This window comes from Ranitomeya imitator, chromosome 9 (genome assembly GCF_032444005.1).
Source record: "Ranitomeya imitator isolate aRanImi1 chromosome 9, aRanImi1.pri, whole genome shotgun sequence".
In the NCBI taxonomy this organism is placed as follows: domain Eukaryota; kingdom Metazoa; phylum Chordata; class Amphibia; order Anura; family Dendrobatidae; genus Ranitomeya; species Ranitomeya imitator.
In genome coordinates, this window is record NC_091290.1 from 37,288,166 (window position 1) to 37,316,099 (window position 27,934).

Consider the following 27,934-nt stretch of genomic DNA (forward strand, 5'->3'; position numbering starts at 1 on the left):
TTGGGGAACCTGAGGAAGCAGTGGACTGAGTCTGGTGTGGAAACATCCAGAGCCACCGTGCACAGGCGTGTGCAGGAAATGGGCTACAGGTGCCGCATTCCCCAGGTAAAGCCACTTTTGAACCATAAACAGCGGCAGAGGCGCCTGACCTGGGCTACAGAGAAGCAGCACTGGACTGTTGCTAAGTGGTCCCAAGTATTTTTTTCTGATGAAAGCAAATTTTGCATGTCATTCTGAAATCAAGGTGGCAGAGACTGGGGAGAAGGAAATGCCAAAAGTCCAGTGTCAAGTACCCACAGTCCGTGATGGTGTGGGGTGCCATGTCAGCTGCTGGTGTTGGTCCACTGTGTTTCATCAAGGGCAGGGTCAATGCAGCTAGCTATCAGGAGATTTTGGAGCACTTCATGCTTCCATCGGCTGAAATGCTTTATGGAGATGAAGATTTCATTTTTCAGCACAACCTGGCACCTGCTCACAGTGCCAAAACCACTGGTAAATGGTTTACTGACCATGGTATTACTGTGCTCAATTGGCCTGCCAACTCTCCTGACCTGAACCCCATAGAGAATCTGTGGGATATTGTGAAGAGAAAGTTGAGAGACGCAAGACCCAACACTCTGGATGAGCTTAAGGCCGCTATTGAAGCATCCTGGGCCTCCATAACATCTCAGCAGTGTCACAGGCTGATTGCCTCCATGCCACGCCGCATTGAAGCAGTCATTTCTGCCAAAGGATTCCCGACCAAGTATTGAGTGCATAACTGAACATTATTATTTGATGGTTTTTTTGTTTGTTATTAAAAAACACTTTTATTTGATTGGATGGGTGAAATATGCTAATTTATTGAGACAGGTTTTTTGGGTTATCAGGAGTTGTATGCCAAAATCATCAGTATTAAAACAATAAAAGACCTGACAAATTTCAGTTGGTGGATAATGAATCTATAATATATGAAAGTTTAATTGTAATCATTACATTATGGGAAATAATGAAATTTAACACTATATGCTAATTTTTTGAGAAGGACCTGTATTATGGCCTGTAGTGCTGACGTCACCGCGCTGCAGCCAATAACTGAACTGCCTGAGGTGACATCACAAGCCACTCAGACCCACTGAGCTCAGCGATTGGTTGGAGTACTGTCAGTATGACATCAGTGCTGCAGACAAGAAGGTCACATTCAGTATTTGGTCAGTATTTTACATCAGTATTTGTAAGCCAAAACCAGGAGTGGGTGATAAATGCAAAAGTGGTGACGTGTTTCTATTCTTCTTTTCCTCTGATTGTTCCATTCCTGATTATGGCTTATAAATACTGATGTAAAATACTGATCAAACACTGAACATGTGCCACTTATAGACACTGGGAGTAGCGGTGAAGACTCAGCGTCAGACCTGAGGAGTGTGAGTAAAGCACAGTTTTATTTTTTTAGTGCAAACTGTGACTAGGGACGCTCTTTCCGAAACTGGAAATCCCCTTTTAATATGGATATAAAAAAAAAAAAACTATAATGTATTAATAATCCGCAACCCAACTAGCACCCAGCCTGACAGAAGAGACTAGCGAGAGAATGGAGGTGATACAAGAATTTATTGTACAGAAGTAAAATGTAACAACCATTCATAATAACTAGTTTATTTTCTAATCATTTAATAATTTCTCTCTACAGGAATGATGTATAATCTTATTTTTACACCTGCTTAAACCCATTATAATGGACATGTATGAACAGTGGTATGAGAGTACAATGACAGCGTTGCTCACTCCCAATAGATGCTTGTGCTATGATGCTGCTTCCTCTGTGGCGTACTTACAAAGCAGTGCCAGATTTATATAAGATAAAGCAGGATCTGCCCTTGTAGGACTTTTCCTGCCCTTGTAGGACTTTTCCTACATGTAGATGTAACAGCCGTGTTGTAAGGCAGAAAGATTTCTTACTGCAGCTTTTCCATGTTTATGAACATATAATCAACTTGTGAAAAACATAAACTTGGAGAACGCTGCGAGTGATCGTTAGGAAATGCAGTCATCTTATATGGAAATGATGACGGCCGTGGACATCGCAGGAGATTCCTACAGGGCTTCGTGGCCACCAGTAAGTTTATGGAACAACTCTTCGTTGAGGCCTTTCAGACCACCATCTTTTGCCCGTGTAGACATGAAGATGTAGCCGCCTATGTATTCGTGGACAACTTTGCATGAAGCAGAAACACATGTGAAGGCAACGTTAATGTTCTCAGTGAATTCAATGGACACCTGAAATATAAACCAGGAAGGAGAAAAAAAATATAAGGTTTTACCTAAATACGGTAGGTGGCAAAATTACCGGTAAAGCTGCAATACCCCCCACTCCATCATGTAGAACAAATCCAAACAACCACTTCCCTGAAGTTTGCTACTAACTCGTATTTAAGGGAGTCTGTAACCCCCGAAATGCACTTTTAACGAGCACATACACTAATGTAGGGGACTTAGCGTCTATAAAAATCATACTTGCACCATTCCTGTTACTGGTGCAACGCCTTTAATTCAAGTGCAAATTAGGGGTCTTCGGTGCACCCCTGGCATGGCCAAGAGCCACCATTATGCTCCCTCCTTTTGCATGTTGTACTATGTGTACACCTGCAATGACACTGTGTGTGCGGCTGGCCTCAGGCAGTGTCGGTGCGCATGTGCACACACCCTGGTTTAGTTGAGGCAGTGATCTCTCCGGGAAGCAAGCGGTGTCAAGCAGAGGCAGTCCACAACGGGCAAAATGAGGTGTAGTGATGACCTGCGCTCTTGGCCACATCAGCGGTGCACCGAAGCCCCCTACTTTGCATTTGAATTAAGTCATTTTCTCAGGCACTGTACTACTAACCGGTACAATGCTGGTAAGATTTGGATAGGGAATACGTCCCTTATATAATGGCTTGGCTTATTTAAATTGCATTTTTGGGGATGACAGATTCCCCTATATTGGCTGCTAGGTTTTAATAGGTCTGCGGTATTTGCCCATATCAGAGGATAACATACACTTCCCCCCCTGCCAGTGTATATCACATCCATCCAGCTCGTCTAACACTGCCCTTTTACCTGTCGGATATCCCAGTTTACGTTCCACTGCTTCATGTTACTGTACATCCAGGTTTTCACCACGTCTCCAACATTTATGTCTATTCTGATTAATCGGTTGCTGGCAATGCCCAATATCTCGTCCCGACGAGCCCCTTTAAACCTAGAGATTGGTATGGAAGAAATACATGGATGAAAGTGAATGATCCAACCGTCCAGACATAAAAGAGCCCAAATCATCACATCTGGTGTAAATAGAGGGGGTATGGGAAGAGCGGATTGTCATATAAGATGAAGTCATTTTTTTATTTAATTTTGTTATTTTGGCCTTTTTTTGCTCCAAATTCTTTTTTTGCACTAGCAGCTCATGAATTTTATGCTAAATCAAAAACGCTCTTCTTTTTTGTGCCCTTTTACAGCACAAGGTTGCATGTTCCATTCAAAGTTTACAAAAATTGTGCAAAAATTCCAGGCATACGGTACATAAAAATCACTCCAGGGGAAGACTGGAGTGCAGTTGTTGCAAAAACAGGTAATGAATAAGCTGTAAATATATGGAACCTCCAATACTGACCACAATGGCGAACATAACAAAGACATAAACAATATATTTTTTAAAATAAAGGCACAAATTTAAAAAAAAAATAAGGCGAGAAAAACACCAAAAACTAGATGAAAAATGGCGCAAATGTAATAATGGATGGGGTTTTGTATGTGTTTGTGTGAACTATTCCTATTTTCTATCAGACCAGCCTTGGTTCCGGGTAGGCTCGAACTGAACCAGAGGGGGACAGGTGAAGTCCCCAGTGGGCGCCTGTGCAGGAGTTGGCCCCTAGAAACAACCCGAAGTAAGGACAAGCAGAATAATACTAAAGAGAAAGTGAGTGCACCCCTTCTCCATCCATTCTTCTCAGCTTCTCCGCTCTATACCTTGCTGTCCACTGATCGGACTGCACGTCCAACAAGAATTTCGGCGACACTGTGGTTGCTTCCTATAGAACTGATGACGCCGTTATATAAGATAAATCACTAACCTTACGAGGAAGTAGGAGACTCCGAAATCTGGAAGAGATTGCCAGTCCTGTATGAAGCGCAGTTTGGCCTCCATAAGTGTAATCTGGGCAATATTCTGGTAGGCCTCCAGTATACGAGGCGACAGCTAAAAAAAGAGTCATATAAAGCTAAATTCAGGAAACCTGTAGTTGGAAGGTGCTGAAAACTAAATCTAGAAAGTAAGAGGATGTGCACACTATGCTTTTTAGAAATTTTTTTGAGTGCGCCTGCTTAAAAAAAAACAAATCAAATATCGCTTCAAAAACTCTGAGGCTATGTGCACATGCTGCGGAATGGTGTGCGGATTTTTCCGCACTGATTTTGGTAAATCCGCAGGTAAACCGCAGTGCGGATTTACTGCGGTTTTGTGCGGATTCCACCTGCAGATTCCTATTGAGGAGCAGGTGTAAACCGCTTCGGAATCCGCACAAAGAATTGACAAGCTGCGGAATATAAACCGCTGCGTTTCTGCGCAGTTTTTTCCGCAGCATGTGCACTGCGGATTTTGTTTTTCATAGGTTTACATGGTACTGTAAACCACATGGAAAACGGCAAAATCCGCAGCGTGTGCGCATAGCAAGGGAACGTGTCATCAAGTTTTCCCCCATATAAAGTATGGCGACCACCATTAGGACCTTTCTGCGGCATACTGGAACGATGTAAAGAATGCTTCAAGAAAAAAAACTCTTCCAAAATGCTCTTCGAGGCCTCTTCAGAAAACAGTTCAGGGTATTAAAAATTCCACCCAAAATGCGAGTTTCCTGAAGTTGTTTGCACTAGTAGGGTCTGATCACATGGAGTTTTTAGAAAAGGAAGTCTCCAAAAACCACGCGAATCGATTGGGTTATGTTCCCTTTGTGCCACAAAAAATGAACTATGCACAACACATTGCTGTCCCGCATGTTCCGCCTTTTGTTACTTGTTTTAACATCTACAGGGTGCAAAAAACAAGAGGCGGTTAAATGAAGTAACATGTTCATTTTTGGGGTGGATTTGTTTGGAAGCCATCCTAGAAAAAAAGCCGCCGCCAGCAGAGCCACTTCAGCCAAAAAAAGTGACTTTGTGAAAGAAAATTATTGGATAAAACACGTTGTGCACACACACCCTTGAAGAGTTTCTGCTCCAAAAACTCCTACCTAAAAACATATCATTTTTTTTACCTCCTCAAAAACCTTATTGTGCGACGACCCAAATATCTAACCAGATGACGGACTGTAACGCCTCACCTGCTTAAGTTTGAGCTTTTTCTGGTATCTCGGTGATACCAAGGCAAGCATGTTGATGGACTCCGCGGCTGAGGCTGAAGTTTGAGGTTTGGATTTCTGGAGAGTCAGGAAGGATAGTATGCTTTGCACTTCTCCATCATAAGAGGAGTCACCCATGGTGCGTCCTTTCGCTGCCAATCGGCAACCAGCCATCCAGCAGGCATATTGCTGCTCCTAAAGACCAGTTGATATATTGTATTAGCTCTGTTTTTTGGTTCCTGGACGCAGTGATTTCTAGGACCTGATGGATACCTACATTTTCACAACGCAAGTAAACTTCATTCATTCCTTCTGGGGACGGGACTAGGAGCTTAATACAGAACTTCTGGGAAGCAATATTGACCTCTGGAATAACTTCACATCCTGGAAAAAAAAAGGGTGAGGACATTTAATTTCCAGCAAAATTAGTGCGGTATCACTAGCGTTAGTGGACTGCTGGCACATGTACAGTAGTGTAGTACAATTATGGGTGGCTTCTAAACAACCCAGGGGGCAGCACGGTGGCGCAGTGGTTAGCACTGCAGTCTTGCAGCGTTGGGGTCCTGGGTTCTAATCCCACCTAGGACAACATCTGCAAAGAGTTTGTATGTTCTCTCCGTGTTTGCGTAACTTTCCTCCGGGTACTCTGGTTTCTTCCCACATTCCAAAGACATACTGATAGGGCATTTAGATTGTGAGCCCCATTGGGGACAGCGATGATAATGTGTGCAAACTGTAAAGCGCTGCGGAATATGTTAGCGCTATATAAAAATAAAGATTATTATTATTATTGAAAGACTACACGCTGTTTCCTACATCAGACACAGGGACTCAAACATATTTTTTGAGCACCCCGAAGTCACTCGGTTAGCACCCGAGCATGCTCAGATAACACCTTATCCCAGCACGTTCTCTCGTCACTGGTGGGCACCGATGCAAGAAGTGCGACGACACTGAGTAAGCCTGAGATCACATTTCTCAGGCTGGTGCCCACCCCTAAAGGTATACATTCCTAGTCTCTGCTGTACCGAAGGACCACAGGGCTACTTATGTGGATGGCAGAGAGTTGATTCTTGTACAGGTTTACAGGCACTTTATCACAAGTGCAGGAAACAAAGCTTAATTTCTTATTTTTTGGAGGGTCACTTTATTACTATTAGTGATGCACGCTGTATTGGCAGCAGAACCACTTTATATGATGGAGAGGAGTGGATGATAGAAAGCCAGACTATGTCCCTGCATTGAGCACATGCTTTTGGCTATTATGATCCATTTTACCATGTAAAATGTGGGTGGCTCAGTGGTTAGCACTGAAGCTTTGGAGCTCTGGGGTCCTGGGTTCAAATCCCACCAAGGACAACACCTGCATGTTGTATGTTCTCTCCGTGTTTGCGTGGGTTTCCTCCGGGTTCTCCGGTTTTCTCCAACATTCCAGAGACATACTGATAGGGAATGTAGATTGTGAGCCCCAATGGGGACAGCGATGCTGATAATGTCTGTAAAGCGCCGCGGAATATGATAGCGATACATAACCAAAGCATAATTAATAAAATGACTATTAATCACCTTTTAGTGCTAGTAGGATCAATGGTTCCCCTCTGGCCTCTTCTTTGCTTTTATAACATGACACATTGGTTCCTTTCAGCATCACCCAATTCTGTTTGTAGCCTTTAAGAGTCATTTTCCGGGGCCTGAGGTCAATATTAAATAGTTAGTACTGTCCAAGCACCACGTGTAAAGACAGGCGGTACGAGAAGAACAGAAGACGTCACCTGAAAACCTTCAGATACTCCTGCAGCTCAGGTTCAAGTTCAATTCCTTCCTAGCAAAGAGAAAGGTAGATGAAGATAAAAATGGTATATACCGTATGTATATAGTGGTAAATAACAGATATCATATAACCCAGGTATCAAGAAATTCTCAGATTAAAGGATATGGATGGTTTCGGGGGCAATTTTGATACTTGAGACATTTATTTTTGTGCAAAAAATAAATTTTTGCAATTGAGTTTCATTTAAAAATGTTAACTGTTATCCTTCTATAGCTTCTGTGTTACACTGTCTATAGCTGGCTGCAGAATGAGTAAACTGAGAATACGCCAGTGAACTCATTCTGATTTTTCTTATTTAGAGCTTTTCTCAGCTGATTTGTGACCACATAAAAGTTTGACTGATGTTCGCGGTGATAAATCAGCTGAGAAGAGCTCGGAAGAAGGAAGATAAGTGTTATCAGCTCACTGACAGATTCTCAGTTAACATATTCTGCAGTTAGCAATAGAAAGTTCAGCACAATTTTTTTTTTTATGAAAAATTAATTTTAGCCAAAACTACATGCATTTAAGTAAAAAATTGGAACAAAGGTGGCAAACATGGTGATGGTCAGTGGCATTGTGCCTGCCATACCAGAGCCTCGCTGGGAGTAGATGCTTCTAATTTTACTTCCAGATGTGACAGCGCCTCATCCAGGTCCTGGAGAGCAGGGTCTTGGGGCAAAAGCATTGGATCCGAGGTTACAGACAGTTTATTCACATGGTACTAGAAAAAAAAACAGAGAAGAAAATGTACATTGTTATTGATTTCATCACCTGAAATCCATCAGTACAGAGGTCAATAGAAGGCCGGCGACACACTAGAGAGTTTTACGGACGTATGAGAGGCGCAAAAACTATGCATTGCACACGGACCAATGATTCTCTGTGGGGCAGCTCCTATCTGCCATATATTTCGCAGCCGTATTTTACGGGGGGAGAAAATCGCAACATGCTGCGTTTGTCAGCGTATTGCGCAAAAAATCCACCAATGAAAGTCTATGGGGGCGAGAAAAATACGGATTACACACGGACCAACAGTGTGACTTGCGAGAAATACGCAGCGGTGTCCTATAGAAAAGCCGGCAATTCAGCGCGGTGTACAGTAAAATCACACTGACAGGTTAGAACAGATAACATTAATGTCTACACATAGTATAGGGATATATATATGTCATTGAGACACACACATATATATTTATATATAATACAGCGCTAGATAGCAGAAAGGCCGGTAATTCAGTTGCCGGCTTTTGCTATCTCAAACTCGACAGGTTATGAGACATGGTTTACATACAGTAAACCATTTCATATCCCTTTATTTGCATATTCCTCACTAATAATGTTAGTAGAGTCTGTGTACAAAATTTTGGGGCTCTAGCTATTAAAATAAAGGGTTAATTCACGGAAAAAACTGGCGTGGGCTCCCGCGCAATTTTCTCCGCCAGAGTGGGAAAGCCAGTGACCGAGGGCAGATATTAATAGCCTGGAGAGGGACCATGGTTATAGGACCCCCCTGGCTAAACACATCTGTCCCCAGTCACCCCAGAAAAGGCACATCTGTAAGATGCGCCTATTCTGGCACTTAACCTCTCTCTTCCCACTTCCCTGTAGCGGTGGGATATGGGGTAATAAGGGGTTAATGTCACCTTGCTAATGTAAGGTGACATTAAGCCTGGTTAATAATGGAGAGCTGTCAATAAGACACCTATCCATTATTAATCTAATAATATTAAAGGGTTAATAATACACACACATAATAAGAATAAAGTATTTTATTGAAATAAAAACACGTGGTTGTAAAATCTTTATTATACACTTAATCCATCTGAAGACCCTCGTTCTGTAAAAGAAAAAAGCAACAATATCCCATACCTCTCCGGCGCTCAGTCACGTCCCACGCTGTAAATCCATCTGAAGGGGTTAAATAATTTTACAGCCAGGAGCCTGCTAATGCAGCTGTGCTCCTGCTTGTAAAATCTGGGGAATTAATAGAAAGCAGGGGAACGTAGCATCGCAGACTTGCGGTGCTGCGCCCCCTGCTGGCATAACCTCATATAAACTCGAGCGTGAGAAAATATTCAGAAAAATTTATGTTTATGGCAGCAGGGGGCACAGCACCGCAAGTCTAGGTAGCTACGTTCCCCTGCTTTCAATCCATTCCCCAGTTTTTACAGGCAGGAGCACAGCTGCATTAGCAGGCACCTGGTTGTAAAATTATTTAACCCCTTCAGATGGATTTACAGCGTGGGACGTGACTGAGCGCCGGAGAGGTATGGGATATTGTTGCTTTTTTCTTTTTTTTCTTTTACAGAAGGAGGGTCTTCAGGTGGATTAAGTGTATAATAAAGATTTTACAACCACATGTGTGTTTTTATTTCAATAAAATACTTTATTCTTATTGTGTGTGTATTATTAACCCTTTAATATTATTGGATTAATAATGGATAGGTGTCTTATTGACATCTCTCCATTAATAACCAGGCTTAATGTCACCTTACATTAGCAAGGTGACATTAACCCCTTATTACCCCATATCCCACCACTACAGGGGAGTGGGAAGAGAGTGGCTAAGAGCCAGCATAGGCGCATCTTACAGATGTGCCTTTTCTGGGGTGGCTGGGGGCAGATATTTTTAGCCAGGGGGTCCTATAACCATGGTCCCTCTCTAGGCTATTAATATCTGCCCTCAGTCACTGGCTTTCCCACTCTGGCGGAGAAAATTGCGCGGGAGCCCACGCCAGTTTTTCCCGTGAATTAACCCTTTATTTTAACAGCTAGAGCCCCCAAATTTTGTACATAGACTCTACTAACATTATTAGTGAGGAATATGCAAAAAAAAGGAATATGAAATGGTTTACTGTATGTAAACCATGTCTCATATCCTGTCGGGTTTGATAAGGAGATAGCAAAAGCCAGCAATTAAATTACCGGCTTTTCTGCTATCTAGCGCTGTATTAAATATAAATATATATATATATGTGTCTCAATGATATATATATATATGTATATATATATATATATATATATATATACTGTATATATGTTTTCACGAATACTTGAGCCCATGGATCCATGATATGTCCATTTTGCAAGGTTGCGAGAGAAAAAACGCAGTACGGATTACATACGGAGGATGACATGCGTAAAATACGCAGGCACACCCTGCCTACGGATGACATACGGAACACTGTTTTGGGATCTTTTCTGCTTATTACGCATTTAAAAAACGGACTGTATTTCCCTACGCTGAGTGTGACGCCGGCCTTATGCGTCCTAACTATAGAGGACACCGATATGTAGAAAATCAGCAGCGTAACAAAATACTCTTTACCAAAGAAGCTGGGGGCGCAGGCACAGCCAAAAGTTTGGGTTCAGCAAATGTCTCATATGCAACATAGATCCTAACTTTTTATCTCCATTCACTTCCCTTGCTACTAAACAAATCACTGTTAGGCCTCATTCAGACATCTGTTTTGTGCAAACAAGCGCTATCTATGGTTTTCACAGATAACACTTGTACCTGGTCTATGGGGCCATTCACATGTCCATGGAAAATCGCCGAAAAATGACCATTTTTGACCCAGGGGTTGGACCAAAATCATGAATGCAAGTCAAACGGTCCGTGAAAAAAATCGGACTGCACTCGGATGACATCTAAGTGTGATCCAATCTTCACGGACTGTTACAAAGGAAGAGATGGGGAAACTTGTTATTTTTTTCTCCACATACGAGAAAAACGGATGACACTCGGACCACACTCTGATCAAAATAACCCGTTGTTTTTTCTCACATGTGAGGCTGTCCTCATGAGGCTCCATTCACACATCGGTGTCTACTTTTATAACCGTGTACAACAGACCGTTTTTCTCTCGGGTGTCACCCGTTTTGCCTCCGTGTTGCAGCCAGATTTTTCCACATTTTAAAACCAAAAGGAAGTTGACTGTTGAGCTTTTACTTATCCATTAACAATAGATCGGTGAAAAATGGATGAAATTTGGATGCAACACAGAAGTACAAACTATATCTTCAATTTTTCATCCAAATGTAAAATCATCAGCACCCAGGTCTTTGATCACCTCCTTCCTTTCCGTGCCTGAGAAGGGATCAAGGACTCTCCGATATTTTCTCTAGCCTGGAGTGCAAGTCCTCTGTACAGGTTCCTAATGCTCATTGGGAAAGTAGTTGGGGCTGACCTGAGCGGGGATCCAGGGGCGGCCTGTGCAGCCTGTGCAGCCACATGGGGCCAAAGAAGTCAGGGGGCGACTACCACCTCGAAAGCGGGTGGAACTGCGCATTATGATGAACTGTTGGACTGAATGAGCCCATATATTGTACTTTCACTGGGGCCGTAAAATAGATGCTAAAATATTGTGGCATTATGGCCGAAACTGTAGAAGATTCAGGTTTTGCTGCCAAACTACAAATAAACAAGAACTAAAGAACTAATTCACGTAGGGGCCTAACGGTACAGCGTTACGGCAGAACATTACAGCACAGCGTTACGACACAACATTACGTTACATCGTTGCGGCACAACTTTACGGCACATCGTTGCGGCACAACATTATGGCACAACATTACGGCACAGCGTTACGACAAAACATTACGGTACATCGTTGCGGCACAACTTTACGGCACATCGTTGCGGCACAACGTTACGGCACAGCATGATGGTACAGCGTTACGGCACAACAGTTGTGTGCCGTGTGTCAGGTAGATTTTACTATTCCCCCCAAAAAGCCACCGTCTACTCTGCATTCCATTTTTTACCTACCTAAATTCAATTTACTTTCTCGTCGTCAGATAATTTTTATTAGCTTGGCGATGAGCACTTATATCGTAAGGGTGATTTGGAAACCTTAATGAAAGATGACTTAATTACCCGGAGAAAATTGCATCCTTAACTCCCAAGGGCACAATGGCTGTTATGTAGAACGTGAAGTATAAAGAGGAACATTTGCAGTTAATGAATGTCCTATTACTACCATGGGAGGAATAAAACGAGAAACCTATTCAGCGTTTTGAATAATAAAGTAAACTGCAGCCATCGAGCTGTACAGAATATTAAAAAATAGAATGATATCACGGAACAGCTGCAAAAAGATACAAATCAGATGCTTCCCCTGCAATCATACACAGAGGGGGTAACTATTGCTGGAAGTTTGACCAGAGCACTGGACCTGGAGAGGATCTGCAGCGTCAGATGGCCACTCGCAGTGACAGATCATCACCATTTTCACTTTTGCTTTCATAGTAGGCTGTCATGTGTATAACTGTATTTCTGACCACTGTATGACTTGTATGCTACATTTTTAAAAAAATGTTTTCCTGTGCAGATTCTATTTCTAATTTTCAATTGTCTCTGAGCTGCTGGGTGGAGACAAGCTGCTATGCTGTCTCCTATACACAGCACACACAAAGAGATTTCTGATCGTCATTTTCTATAGTAGACAGACAGGATATTATTCAGTAGCACTGAGCTGTGTAGTTGTGAATCCAGCACTGCAGTAAAATAGATTTGCTAAGAGCTATTGCATGCCCTGCCTGTGTGGACACAAGCTGCTGTGATATCACCTATATAAGCTGCATGGATGATATTATTCAGTAGCACTGAGCTGTGTTGTTGTGAATCCAGCACTGCGGTGAAGTACATTTGCTAAGAGCTATTGCATGCCCTGCCTATGTGGACACAAGCTTCTGTGATATCACCTATAGAAGCTGCATGGATGATATTATTCAGTAGCACTGAGCTGTGTAGTTGTGAATCTAGCACTGCAGTGAAATACATTTGCTAAGAGCTATTGCATGCCCTGCCTGTGTGGACACAAGCTGCTGTGATATCTGTTGTGAATTCCGCTCTTGGGCTCCCTCCGGTGGTTGTAAGTGGCACTTTTGTGAGTTCTGCTCTTGGGCTCCCTCTTGTGGTTTCAAGTGGTATGGCTGCTCCTTGGAGTTAGCTGTCACCAGCTGCCTCCACTTATCGTCTCTTCTGCTCGGCTATTTAGGCCTGGCTGTTCCTTCAGCCAGTGCCACTTGTAAATGGTTCCTGGTTGGACTCACATCTCTTTGGATTTCCCTGTTATCCTGACCAGTTCAGCAAAGCTAAGTTTTTGCTTGCTCTTTTCTGTCCATAGATTGTGGACTTATCCGTCCTGTGCTTTCTTTGTTTGTCCAGCTTATCAGTATGAATTAATTCTGTCTTGCTGGAAACTCTGGGAAGCAGATTTACCCTCCACACCTTTAGTCAGGTGAGGAGATTTTTGTAAACTGCGTGGATTTTTGTAGTGTTTTATACTGACCGCACAGTATTCCATCCTGTCCTATCTATTTAGCTAGGCTGGCCTCCTGTGCTCATCCTGGTTTCATTCTGTGTATGTCTTTTCCCTCTCCACTCACAGTCATTATTTGTGGGGGGCTAATCTATCCTTTGGGGATTTTCTCTGAGGCAAGATAGCTTTCCTGCTTCTATCTTTAGGAGTAGTTAGCTCTTAGGCTGTGATGAGATGCCTAGGGAGAGTTAGGAGCATTCCACGGCTACTTCTAGTGTTGTGTTGAACTTAGGGACTGCGGTCAGTACAGTTACCACTTCCTTCAGAGCTCGTTCCATGTTGCTCCTAGACCACCGCATCATAACAGATATCTCATATACATAGCACAAGCAGAGAGATGCATTCCTGATCTTCATTCTCTGTAGGACAGAGACAAAAGCAGCAGCAGCTGCATGGAGGATATTATACTGCAGCATTGTGGCTGTGAATCAAGAACTGCCTTGAAATACATGTGCTAAAAGCTATAGCATGCTCTAGCTGTGTGGACGCAAGCTGCTATGATGCCTCCTATATGCAGCACACACAGAGAGATGGATTCATGATCATTATTCTCTATAGCACATAGAGAAAAGCAGCAGCAGCATGAAGGATATTATCCAGCAGCACTGAGCTGTGTGGCTGTGAATCCAGCACTGCAGTGAAATACATTTGCTAAAAGCTAGACATGCTCTGCCTGTGTCTGCCTGGTGTCTGGATGTGCTGAGTGCTCCTTACTCCTCCGCCCACCATAGACACTTCACCATGTTTTGATCAATACAACATTTAGCTGTTTTTCTTATTGAAAGGTAAGTTCACTAAGCATGGGAGAAGAGGTGGCTTATAAGTGGAGAAAGAAGCTTATTTGTCTAAGTTTCTTATATTCTCACACACTATAGATTTAAGCAAATCTTTTGTGACCATCGAAGGAAAAGACTGAAGACTGTGTAGTTTCTCTAGTCTGATAATAAAGCTCATCCACATTTACATTATCAGGCTGCAATACCAGACACAACCAGTAGACAGGCGCGGCGCTGTTTCTACAAAAAGACAACCACAGCTGCGGTGCTGATTCCTAATCCTGGAGTTAGGCTGGATTCTCTGTGTCACATGGCAACACATAACATATTTTGTTAAGTATTATCGAAAGAAAGTGATCACTAAATATCTGGTACCTGCAGAGCAGCAAACGTCATCATCTCCTCTTCTGTGCACTCTGCTTCCTCTAAAAGAACCGCCCACCGCGCTTGTTCAAACAGCAGATTAATCCGTACGGCATCCATCTGAGATTACAAATCATTAGTCTCCGCTTTGGGCCTCATTCAGACATAGGTTTTTTATATGTGTTCTTTGATTTACAAGGATGCTCACGTTTGTGTGTTTTTTCAGACCGAAGAAACAATTCAGCATTTGCAATCGACTGAGGTCACGCTTCTTTGCACCAAATTCTACAAAGTGGCGCAATGACTCGCGTATTTGCCGCAACATCAAAAACGTTCTTTATTTTTGCCTTCTACTGTTTTGTTTTTTTGTTACTTGTTAGTGCAAAAATGTCACAAATCCTCTAAAAAGTCGCAATTTTGTCTTAAAAGGCACCAAACTAAAAATTCCAATGGAAACTTTACCCCAGATGGGAAGTGATTTGTGCCAAAAAAAAGGTGACATTTGGTAAAAGTCGCATTTCATAAATCTCGCTTAAATGTCTGGATAGGCAAAGTAGTCAAAGGGGAAAAAAATCCAAAAAAGAACAACTTAAAAAAAACAGTGCAAATTATTAGAGGATAAGGCGCTAATGCAAACGCCACAAAATAAGGGAAAATTACCCAAGAAAACAGAAGAAATAGCAATGATGAATGAGTGTCCTAAAAAAAATGATCAGAGACATCCATTTTTTTATTTCTAGTCTTGGATCAAATGTGTCCATTCAAATCAGTGCTTGCGTGAAAAAAAAAAATCAGAAAACACACAGATGGCGTTCGGGGGTCATTCAAGTGGTGTCCGATTTTCACTGGTTAATGGGCAGGAGAATATTGAATTTTTTTTTTCTTTTTACATATAAAAAAAACATAGTAAGGAATCAAAAATGGATGAAAATCGGATCAATTTTTTCACATAGGAGAATAAGAAGGACCTTATTGTCTTTTCTGCATAGAACCGGTGTCATCTCCATTCTTTTGGATAACATTATTACAGAATTACGTTATATTGTCTCTCACCTTTGGCTCCAAGTCATGAAAAGTGTAATATTTAAACTGAAGCCATAGTCTGTCCCCTTCCTGGACTCCTTGCTGCATGAGAGACTTGGAGGAATCGAGCCACCTACATAGAGAAGATGAGAAAACCTTAAATAAAGCTGCAAAGTATATGGGGTTCTATAGATAGATAACTGGAGCAGTAGAACATTGTTACGGTTCTCGATGAGTTAATTTATTCCACGGCTAAGAGGTGGTCACCTATCTGCTGGCTAGGCTGAAAATCGGAAATCATGGAATATTTTTGGTTCCGTCAGATAGCGGTCCTCAGAACAGCCAGTACAGCTTCTTTTTCATTTTAGTCATTAAAGGCTATGCTCACATTCAGACAGAATTTATTTTAATTGTTCATTAATTTCCTAAATCCAAGTTGTGCAACTTTGTAAATAGTCTTCATTAAAAACGTAGTACGTTTTTACTGCAGCAGTGTCTGACACTGAGAGTAGGGAGAGGTGAGCAGAAAGGATTGAGGACTTAGCAGGATCTGTGACAGATCGATGTATGACAAAAGTACTGAGCTAGATAAAGGATTTACAGACACTGCAGCAGCAAAAACGTACTACGATTTTAATGAAGACTATTTACAAAGTTGCACAACTTGCATTTAGGAAACTAATGAACATTAAAAAAAATTCTGTCTGAAGAGATGGCAGGAATGAGGTCTAAAAAGATCACAAAAATGGAGCGAGGGAAGGAAGCATGTACAGTCTCAGGGAGGGTAGAAAACACAGGCTACAGAAAAGGAGGAATTTACACAAAGAGGAAAGAAGTGAAGGTCTGTGCTGATACATGAAAGTAAGTGAACCCAACAGTACCTTGAATGCAAACAGGTGTTTAAGGAAACCCACAATGAACACACAAACTCTTTGCAGATGTTGTCATTGGTGGGATTTGAATCCAGAACCCCAGCGCTGCAAAGCAACAGTGCTAACCACTGAGCCACCGTGCTGCCTATGTAGCTAATATGTTATATGTTGTAACTAATTACAATATAGGAAATTATGATCCAGTGAAACTAATGGGTTAAAGATTTTTTTGTGATTGTTGGGCATTTGAGGATCATCATCATTCAGTCTGACACGTTTACCTTATAACATATTTTTTGTATATCCAGTGCTTAAAGAGGTATTGCCATTTCCACGATCCTATCCCAATATGTACTAGGTGTAATAATAATAACAATAATATTAGCAAATACCTCCAATTAGAAATGCAGTATAGTTCTTCTGATTTGCTATGTCTCTTTCCTCATGTGCAGGCATTGCAGAACTTTAGGTATCCATGGTAACAACCACTAGCAGGTAGCTAACTGTCACTTCATCAGTGGATGTAACCATGGATACCTAAGATCCTGCAATGCCTGAACATGGTGTAAGTGACATAGAAAATCAGAAGAACTATACTACATTTCTAATTGGAGGTATTTCATAATGTTATTTTTATTATTACACCTATTACATACTGGGAAAAGATCCTGGAGAAGGGAATACCCCTATAAGTCATCTCCTGGTGTGTGAGAACCAATGCTCATTAAAGTCTCCTTCTAAGTTCCAATGATTTCTTATGGTTATTCTCACAAGCCATGGCTGGGCGATAGATTTCAGAGATAGCCCTAGAAATCAACACAGAATGCAGCACTATTTAAAAAGCAAAGGTAAAACCCCAAACTATCCTGGGGGACAATTCATACCTGGCATGTACTGCAGTTTTATCGGTCACAGAAGTGGGCTTGTATCTCTTCTGTACGTCTTCAGGAGTCAGTCCGGTTTGGCAGACGGATAAGGCTTTGTAACAATCCTGTCCTTCAGGAGAACCAATAAAGTGAGGTGGAACTCCGCCAAACTGTACCTGTCCTTCTCTGGCTGTGGGGGAAGTAGGAAGACGTCGAATAAGAAGGATTAATGAAACCGTAGAAGGATCACAAGAAAAGAAAAAGGAGAAGTCAACGAGAGTTGATTATAATGCGAGAAAAGGGGTCATAAAAGTGGCAATAAGGTTGTGTAGTCAGAGGATGAGCTGCAAGAGATGGGGACAAGTGGAGGACAGGGTCGCCTCTTGATTTTTTGTTTTTCCGAACAGCTTCTTAAAAAATCACAGATAGGCAACACATTGTAAAACTATAATAAATCATTGAGCTTGTAAGTGATACATGTCTGCAGACCATAATTCTGCTGTGAACACATCAGCCGCACTGACTGAGACCTGCAACAGGATGATAATTACAGACACAATAATCTGTTTCTCAGGCTCTCTGCACCCCCACTCTCCACAGTCTCTCTGCACCACCACTCTCCACAGTATCTCTGCACCACCACTCTCCACAGTCTCTCTACACCACCACTCTCCACACTCTCTCTGCACCACCACTCTCCACACTCTCTCTGCACCACCACTTTCCACAGTATCTCTGCACCACCACTCTCCACAGTCTCTGCACCCCCACTCTCCACAGTCTCTCTACACCACCACTCTCCACACTCTCTCTGCACCACCACTCTCCACACTCTCTCTGCACCACCACTCTCCACAGTATCTCTGCACCACCACTCTCCACAGTCTCTGCACCCCCACTCTCCACAGTCTCTCTACACCACCACTCTCCACACTCTCTCTGCACCACCACTCTCCACACTCTCTCTGCACCACCACTTTCCACAGTATCTCTGCACCACCACTCTCCACAGTCTCTGCACCCCCACTCTCCACAGTCTCTCTACACCACCACTCTCCACACTCTCTCTGCACCACCACTCTCCACACTCTCTCTGCACCACCACTCTCCACAGTATCTCTGCACCACCACTCTCCACAGTCTCTGCACCCCCACTCTCCACAGTCTCTCTACACCACCACTCTCCACACTCTCTCTGCACCACCACTCTCCACACTCTCTCTGCACCACCACTCTCCACAGTATCTCTGCACCACCACTCTCCACAGTCTCTGCACCCCCACTCTCCACAGTCTCTCTACACCACCACTCTCCACACTCTCTCTGCACCACCACTCTCCACACTCTCTCTGCACCACCACTCTCCACAGTATCTCTGCACCACCACTCTCCACAGGCTCTCTGCACCACCACTCCCCACAGTCTCTGCACCCCCACTCTCCACAGTCTCTCTACACCACCACTCTCCACACTCTCTCTGCACCACCACTCTCCACACTCTCTCTGCACCACCACTTTCCACAGTATCTCTGCACCACCACTCTCCACAGTCTCTGCACCCCCACTCTCCACAGTCTCTCTACACCACCACTCTCCACACTCTCTCTGCACCACCACTCTCCACACTCTCTCTGCACCACCACTCTCCACAGTATCTCTGCACCACCACTCTCCACAGTCTCTGCACCCCCACTCTCCACAGTCTCTCTACACCACCACTCTCCACACTCTCTCTGCACCACCACTCTCCACACTCTCTCTGCACCACCACTCTCCACAGTATCTCTGCACCACCACTCTCCACAGGCTCTCTGCACCACCACTCCCCACAGTCTCTGCACCACCGCTCTCCACACTCTCTCTGCACCCCCACTCTCCACAGTCTCTGCACCCCCACTCTCCACAGTCTCTCTACACCACCACTCTCCACAGTCTCTCTGCACCACCACTCTCCACAGTCTCTCTGCACCCCCACTCTCCACAGTCTCTGCACCACCACTCTCCACAGTCTCTCTGCACCACCACTCTCCACAGTCTCTGCACCACCACTCCCCACAGTCTCTCTGCACCACCACTCTCCACAGTCTCTCTGCACCACCACTCTCCACAGTCTCTATGCACCACCACTCCCCAGTCTCTCTGCACCACCACTCTCCACAGTCTCTGCACCACCACTCTCCACAGTCTCTCTGCACTACCACACTCCACAGTCTCTGCACTACCACTCTCCACAGTATCTGCACCACCACTCTCCACAGTCTCTCTGCACCACCACTCTCCACAGTCTCTGCACCACCACTCTCCACAGTCTCTCTGCACCACCACTCTCCACAGTCTCTCTGCACTCCCACTCTCCACAGGCTCTGCACCACCACTCTCCACAGTCTCTGCACCACCACTCTCCACACTCTCTCTGCACCCCCACTCTCCACAGTCTCTGCACCACCACTCTCCACAGTCTCTCTGCACCACCACTCTCCACAGTCTCTCTGCACCACCACTCTCCACAGTCTCTCTGCACCCCCACTCTCCACAGGCTCTGCACCACCACTCTCCACAGTCTCTCTGCACCACCACTCTCCACAGTCTCTGCACCACCACTCCCCACAGTCTCTCTGCACCCCCACTCTCCACAGTCTCTGCACCCCCACTCTCCACAGTCTCTCTGCACCACCACTCTCCACAGTCTCTCTGCACCACCACTCTCCACAGTCTCTCTGCACCACCACTCTCCACAGTCTCTGCACCACCACTCTCCACAGTCTCTGCACTACCACTCTCCACAGTATCTGCACCACCACTCTCCACAGTCTCTCTGCACCACCACTCTCCACAGTCTCTGCACCACCACTCTCCACAGTCTCTCTGCACCACCACTCTCCACAGTCTCTCTGCACTCCCACTCTACACAGGCTCTGCACCACCACTCTCCACAGTCTCTGCACCACCACTCTCCACACTCTCTCTGCACCCCCACTCTCCACAGTCTCTGCACCACCACTCTCCACAGTCTCTCTGCACCACCACTCTCCACAGTCTCTCTGCACCACCACTCTCCACAGTCTCTCTGCACCCCCACTCTCCACAGGCTCTGCACCACCACTCTCCACAGTCTCTCTGCACCACCACTCTCCACAGTCTCTGCACCACCACTCCCCACAGTCTCTCTGCACCCCCAGTGTCCACAGTCTCTGCACCCCCACTCTCCACAGTCTCTCTGCACCACCACTCTCCACAGTCTCTCTGCACCACCACTCTCCACAGTCTCTCTGCACCACCACTCTCCACAGTCTCTGCACCACCACTCTCCACAGTCTCTCTGCACCACCACTCCCCACAGTCTCTCTGCACCCCCACTCTCCACAGGCTCTGCACCACCACTCTCCACAGTCTCTGCACCCCCACTCTCCAGTCTCTCTGCACCACCACTCTCCACAGTCTCTCTGCACCACCACTCTCCACAGTCTCTCTGCACCCCCACTCTCCACAGTCTCTCTGCACCACCACTCTCCAGTCTCTCTGCACCACCACTCTCCACAGGCTCTGCACCACCACTCTCCACAGTCTCTGCACTACCACTCTCCACAGTCTCTGCACCACCACTCTCCACAGTCTCTCTGCACCACCACTCTCCACAGTCTCTGCACTACCACTCTCCACAGTCTCTGCACCACCACTCTCCACAGTCTCTGCACCCCCACTCTCCACAGTCTCTCTGCACCACCACTCTCCACAGTCTCTCTGCACCACCACTCTCCACAGTCTCTGCACCACCACTCCCCACAGTCTCTCTGCACCACCACTCTCCACAGTCTCTCTGCACCACCACTCTCCACAGTCTCTATGCACCACCACTCCCCAGTCTCTCTGCACCACCACTCTCCACAGTCTCTGCACCACCACTCTCCACAGTCTCTCTGCACTACCACTCTCCACAGTCTCTGCACTACCACTCTCCACAGTATCTGCACCACCACTCTCCACAGTCTCTCTGCACCACCACTCTCCACAGTCTCTGCACCACCACTCTCCACAGTCTCTCTGCACCACCACTCTCCACAGTCTCTCTGCACTCCCACTCTCCACAGGCTCTGCACCACCACTCTCCACAGTCTCTGCACCACCACTCTCCACACTCTCTCTGCACCCCCACTCTCCACAGTCTCTGCACCACCACTCTCCACAGTCTCTCTGCACCACCACTCTCCACAGTCTCTCTGCACCACCACTCTCCACAGTCTCTCTGCACCCCCACTCTCCACAGGCTCTGCACCACCACTCTCCACAGTCTCTCTGCACCACCACTCTCCACAGTCTCTGCACCACCACTCCCCACAGTCTCTCTGCACCCCCACTCTCCACAGTCTCTGCACCCCCACTCTCCACAGTCTCTCTGCACCACCACTCTCCACAGTCTCTCTGCACCCCCACTCTCAACAGGCTCTGCACCACCACTCTCCACAGTCTCTCTGCACCACCACTCTCCACAGTCTCTGCACCACCACTCCCCACAGTCTCTCTGCACCCCCACTCTCCACAGTCTCTGCACCCCCACTCTCCACAGTCTCTCTGCACCACCACTCTCCACAGTCTCTCTGCACCACCACTCTCCACAGTCTCTCTGCACCACCACTCTCCACAGTCTCTCTGCACCACCACTCTCCACAGTCTCTCTGCACCATCACTCTCCACAGTCTCTGCACCACCACTCTCCACAGTCTCTCTGCACCACCACTCCCCACAGTCTCTCTGCACCCCCACTCTCCACAGGCTCTGCACCACCACTCTCCACAGTCTCTGCACCCCCACTCTCCAGTCTCTCTGCACCACCACTCTCCACAGTCTCTCTGCACCACCACTCTCCACAGTCTCTCTGCACCCCCACTCTCCACAGTCTCTCTGCACCACCACTCTCCAGTCTCTCTGCACCACCACTCTCCACAGGCTCTGCACCACCACTCTCCACAGTCTCTGCACTACCACTCTCCACAGTCTCTGCACCACCACTCTCCACAGTCTCTCTGCACCACCACTCTCCACAGTCTCTGCACTACCACTCTCCACAGTCTCTGCACCACCACTCTCCACAGTCTCTGCACCCCCACTCTCCACAGTCTCTCTGCACCACCACTCTCCACAGTCTCTCTGCACCACCACTCTCCACAGTCTCTGCACCACCACTCCCCACAGTCTCTCTGCACCACCACTCTCCACAGTCTCTCTGCACCACCACTCTCCACAGTCTCTATGCACCACCACTCCCCAGTCTCTCTGCACCACCACTCTCCACAGTCTCTGCACCACCACTCTCCACAGTCTCTCTGCACTACCACTCTCCACAGTCTCTGCACTACCACTCTCCACAGTATCTGCACCACCACTCCCCACAGTCTCTCTGCACCACCACTCTCCACAGTCTCTGCACCACCACTCTCCACAGTCTCTCTGCACCACCACTCTCCACAGTCTCTCTGCACTCCCACTCTCCACAGGCTCTGCACCACCACTCTCCACAGTCTCTGCACCACCACTCTCCACACTCTCTCTGCACCCCCACTCTCCACAGTCTCTGCACCACCACTCTCCACAGTCTCTCTGCACCATCACTCTCCACAGTCTCTCTGCACCACCACTCTCCACAGTCTCTCTGCACCCCCACTCTCCACAGGCTCTGCACCACCACTCTCCACAGTCTCTCTGCACCACCACTCTCCACAGTCTCTGCACCACCACTCCCCACAGTCTCTCTGCACCCCCACTCTCCACAGTCTCTGCACCCCCACTCTCCACAGTCTCTCTGCACCACCACTCTCCACAGTCTCTCTGCACCACCACTCTCCACAGTCTCTCTGCACCACCACTCTCCACAGTCTCTGCACCACCACTCTCCACAGTCTCTCTGCACCACCACTCCCCACAGTCTCTCTGCACCCCCACTCTCCACAGGCTCTGCACCACCACTCTCCACAGTCTCTGCACCCCCACTCTCCAGTCTCTCTGCACCACCACTCTCCACAGTCTCTCTGCACCACCACTCTCCACAGTCTCTCTGCACCCCCACTCTCCACAGTCTCTCTGCACCACCACTCTCCAGTCTCTCTGCACCACCACTCTCCACAGGCTCTGCACCACCACTCTCCACAGTCTCTGCACTACCACTCTCCACAGTCTCTGCACCACCACTCTCCACAGTCTCTCTGCACCACCACTCTCCACAGTCTCTGCACTACCACTCTCCACAGTCTCTGCACCACCACTCTCCACAGTCTCTCTGCACCACCACTCTCCACAGTCTCTCTGCACCACCACTCTCCACAGTCTCTGCACCACCACTCTCCACAGTCTCTCTGCACCACCACTCTCCACAGTCTCTCTGCACCCCCACTCTCCACACTCTCTGCACCACCACTCTCCACAGTGTCTCTGCACCACCACTCTCCACAGTCTCTCTGCACCACCACTCTCCACTGTCTCTCTGCACCACCACTCTCCACACTCTCTCTGCACCACCACTCTCCACAGTCTCTCTGCACCACCACTCTCCACACTCTCTCTGCACCACCACTCTCCACAGTCTCTCTGCACCACCACTCTCCACAGTCTCTCTGCACCACCACTCTCCACAGTCTCTCTGCACCCCCACTCTCCACAGTCTCTCTGCACCACCACTCTCCAGTCTCTCTGCACCACCACTCTCCACAGGCTCTGCACCACCACTCTCCACAGTCTCTGCACTACCACTCTCCACAGTCTCTGCACCACCACTCTCCACAGTCTCTCTGCACCACCACTCTCCACAGTCTCTGCACTACCACTCTCCACAGTCTCTGCACCACTACTCTCCACAGTCTCTCTGCACCACCACTCTCCACAGTCTCTCTGCACCACCACTCTCCACAGTCTCTGCACCACCACTCTCCACAGTCTCTCTGCACCACCACTCTCCACAGTCTCTCTGCACCCCCACTCTCCACACTCTCTGCACCACCACTCTCCACAGTGTCTCTGCACCACCACTCTCCACAGTCTCTCTGCACCACCACTCTCCACTGTCTCTCTGCACCACCACTCTCCACACTCTCTCTGCACCACCACTCTCCACAGTCTCTCTGCACCACCACTCTCCACACTCTCTCTGCACCACCACTCTCCACAGTCTCTCTGCACCACCACTCTCCACAGTCTCTCTGCACCACCACTCTCCACAGTCTCTCTGCACCACCACTCTCCACAGTCTCTCTGCACCCCCACTCTCCACACTCTCTCTGCACCACCACTCTCCACAGTCTCTCTGCACCACCACTCTCCACAGGCTCTCTGCACCCCCACTCTCCACAGTCTCTCTGCACCACCACTCTCCACACTTTCTGCACCACCACTCTCCACAGTCTCTCTGCACCACCACTCTCCACAGGCTCTCTGCACCACCACTCTCCACAGGCTCTCTGCACCACCACTCTCCACAGGCTCTCTGCACCACCACTCCCCACAGTCTCTCTGCACCACCACTCTCCACAGTCTCTCTGCACCACCACTCTCCACAGTCTCTGCACCCCCACTCTCCACAGGCTCTCTGCACCACCACTCTCCACACTCTCTTTGCACCACCACTCCCCACAGTCTCTCTGCACCACCACTCTCCACACTCTCTTTGCACCCCCACTCTCCACAGGCTCTCTGCACCACCACTCTCCAGAGGCTTTCTCCACCATCACTCTCCACAAGATCTCTGCACCACTACTCTCCATCCTGTAGGCCTGCGTTTTCCAAAGCATCAGCCTTCTGCGCCAGATGATTCAATGACATCACCGCCTTCTCTTTTTTTCAATTGAGAAAAAGTCTCAGTCACTCACATTATGTTAGCAAAATCTATGTTGTTGTGCAGGCTGGCACAAAGGCGGCATTATTACTTGTTTACATTGCATCATTACTTTTTAAGGTGACATTAAGGCTGCTGTCACACTAGCAGTATTTCGTCAGTATTTTACATCAGTATTTGTAAGCCAAAACCAGGAGTGGGTGATAAATCCAGAAGTGGGGCATATGTGTCTATTATACTTTTCCTCTAATTGTTCCACTCCTGGCTTTGGCTTACACATACTGATGTAAAATACTGACCACATACTGCTAGTGTGATGGCAACCTAATACTTTCTAAAGGTGGGCATCACTTCTTATAAGCGACCATTCAGAGCATTATTACTGTGTTAGGGGGTGCAATACCTGCCTTGCCATGCTATGTTATTGCATTCATGCAACTTCTTCAATCACATTTTTGGGGTCAGAGGGAAGCCCAAATGTCAGAACTTCCCCCAGCAATCATACATTTATCATCACTACCGTAAAAGGGGGTTAAATATTGGATAAGGATCATTACCAACTGTGGGCTGAAGGGAGGTGATGTCGAAGATCTCTTGCGTCACTGGATCCTTCTCTTTTTTTTTCTTTTTCTCTCGTTCTTCAGGTGCTTTCAAGAAAGAAAGTTCTTCTGGATGTCTGATGCCTGGAAAAGAGAAATAAAATGAATGTTGTGCATGTCCCAGGGGATTAGTGATGGACTGAATGGTAACAGACACTTACCCAGGATCTTACAGACCTCGGTGCAGGCGCTAAATGTTGTGCCAGAAAAACATACTCTGATCCTAAGTGAGCGCTGGTTGGGCAAAGAGAGGATTACCGGCTTGTGTTGTGGCATAAAAATGAGGAGGGCATCTGCCAGAATGCCATATTTGTCCAACGTCCAGTTTGTTTTTAGCAACCACTGACGCTTCTGCTTCCACCATAGAGCGTGATCAGACCAGTCTTTGCTAATACCTACATTATAAATGCAAAAAAACAAACAAAAATAAATTAATTAATTAATCAGAATAGAATAAAAACAAATACATGCTGACTTTTATGTTTGGTAACAAATACCGGTAGTCACATTCTCCATGAAAAAAAAAAAGACTCCTGAAACATATATTATTACAACTTTGCATTGTACCCATTCCCTCAAAATGTATTTATAAACTGACAACTGGGCGTTACCATTCAGCTTCTTAAAAGGATGCATCTGTATGCAATATCTGCAGCGATTGAAGAAGGTAACATATATTTGTCCATTTATTCATATATTTCCAGGAAGAATAAAAGAAGAAACAGAGCAACTAAGAAAAAAATAATAATACAGAATTATTATTTCACGGGGACCAAAAGTAAGTAGCTAACATACATATTAAGAGCGATAAAAAGGGAATGTATTATCAGAAAATGAAGTGTTGATTAAATACGGTCTTGTGTTAAATGTAATGTTAAAAGTAAATTTAATGAATTAGCTTTTTTTTTTACATTCCATATTCTGTATTTAAAAATCAGACAAACATATATACTGTGTATATATAAATATATATATATATATATATATATATATATATATGCATATATATATATATATATATATATATATATATATATATATATATATATATATATATATACCTTGCAAGTTTCATACTGGCCACTAGGGCTATTTTCAAACTCATACTTCCTGTTCTGTACAGAAGACTTTTCAGAAGTCTCATTGTCCTCACAGGCAGGATTACAATGATAGGTAATGCCTCCATACACAGCTGATAACACAGGATCCACTAATCACAATCCGAGATATCACAGTTGACCTCTTCCCCCTGCCTTCACAATAACCTTTGCACACACTTATTAAAGAAAGGTTCTGAGTTAAGACTATTGCTGTTAATGTGCATTTCTTGAAGGAACCAGAAGTTCGAGTCTAAAAAAATAACACCTAATGGTCACTGTGAAAATTGCAAGATTTCCATTTTTTAATACAGATTGTGATAAAGACTGTGATTGTGAGTAATAAAAAATATTACTAGTTTTTTGTTTCTTACATTTATAGGGGTTTTCCAGTTTTGGAAAACCTCTCCTCCTTGGTGTACTTTGTTTTATAAAAATGTCTTCACTCACTCTTCCAGGTTCCAGCACTGAGATTCCTCTGCAGCTCCCAATGTTATTGTCTGAAGGTTTGATCTCATGTCAACGGCGCTGCAGTCAGTAACTGAGCTCAACGCTCTGCCAAAGTTGGTGACACGAGCCACTGAGCTCACTGATTAGCTGCAGCGCTGTCGACGTGATGTTAGCGCTGCATCAAATAACAGGCAGCAGAAGCAGACACTCAAAACTGGACTTGGGAATGGTGAGTAAAGCACCATATTTATTTTTTATTTTATTTTTTTACACAAAAAATTGCAGCAGTTTTCTGCATCCGGAATATCCCTGTAACATAAAAAAAAATCGGATTTAAACAATAAACTATTTTGTTTGATGACACATTCCCTCTAAATAACTAAGGTCTGCAAAAAGGAAGACTTGTACTCCGGAACCTTTCCAGGCAAGAACATGGAGATTATCCTATAGGGGAGGACAATACACCAGTAAGCTTAGAATTAGTGCATGGCTCTACATTTCCTACGGCCAGTCTCACACGTCCAGATAATTCCGGTACCGAAAAAATCGGTACCGGAGATATCCGTGTCCATGTGTCCG

The 27,934-nt window shown here is 45.7% G+C and overlaps 1 protein-coding gene across 3 annotated transcripts in view; it reads right to left on the minus strand.

The window, feature by feature from the left end:
- Nucleotides 1–1,571: 1,571 nt before the first annotated feature.
- The window catches only part of FERMT3 (FERM domain containing kindlin 3), a 35,043-nt gene continuing 8,680 nt past the window's right edge, over nt 1,572–27,934 (minus strand). For 2 of the 3 annotated variants that reach the window (XM_069740518.1, XM_069740519.1), the window contains exons 3-15: nt 25,970–26,203; nt 25,767–25,892; nt 17,409–17,580; nt 15,683–15,785; nt 14,642–14,749; nt 7,754–7,885; nt 7,124–7,173; nt 6,918–7,042; nt 5,629–5,735; nt 5,334–5,546; nt 4,089–4,213; nt 3,076–3,217; nt 1,572–2,256 (exon numbers count right to left, since the gene is read on the minus strand). In XM_069740518.1, the coding sequence (XP_069596619.1) occupies nt 2,074–2,256; nt 3,076–3,217; nt 4,089–4,213; nt 5,334–5,546; nt 5,629–5,735; nt 6,918–7,042; nt 7,124–7,173; nt 7,754–7,885; nt 14,642–14,749; nt 15,683–15,785; nt 17,409–17,580; nt 25,767–25,892; nt 25,970–26,203 (1,820 nt within the window). In that variant the 3' untranslated portion in view covers nt 1,572–2,073. The remainder of the gene's footprint in view (nt 2,257–3,075; nt 3,218–4,088; nt 4,214–5,333; nt 5,547–5,628; nt 5,736–6,917; nt 7,043–7,123; nt 7,174–7,753; nt 7,886–14,641; nt 14,750–15,682; nt 15,786–17,408; nt 17,581–25,766; nt 25,893–25,969; nt 26,204–27,934) is intronic. The other variant, XM_069740520.1, reaches the window with a different exon arrangement.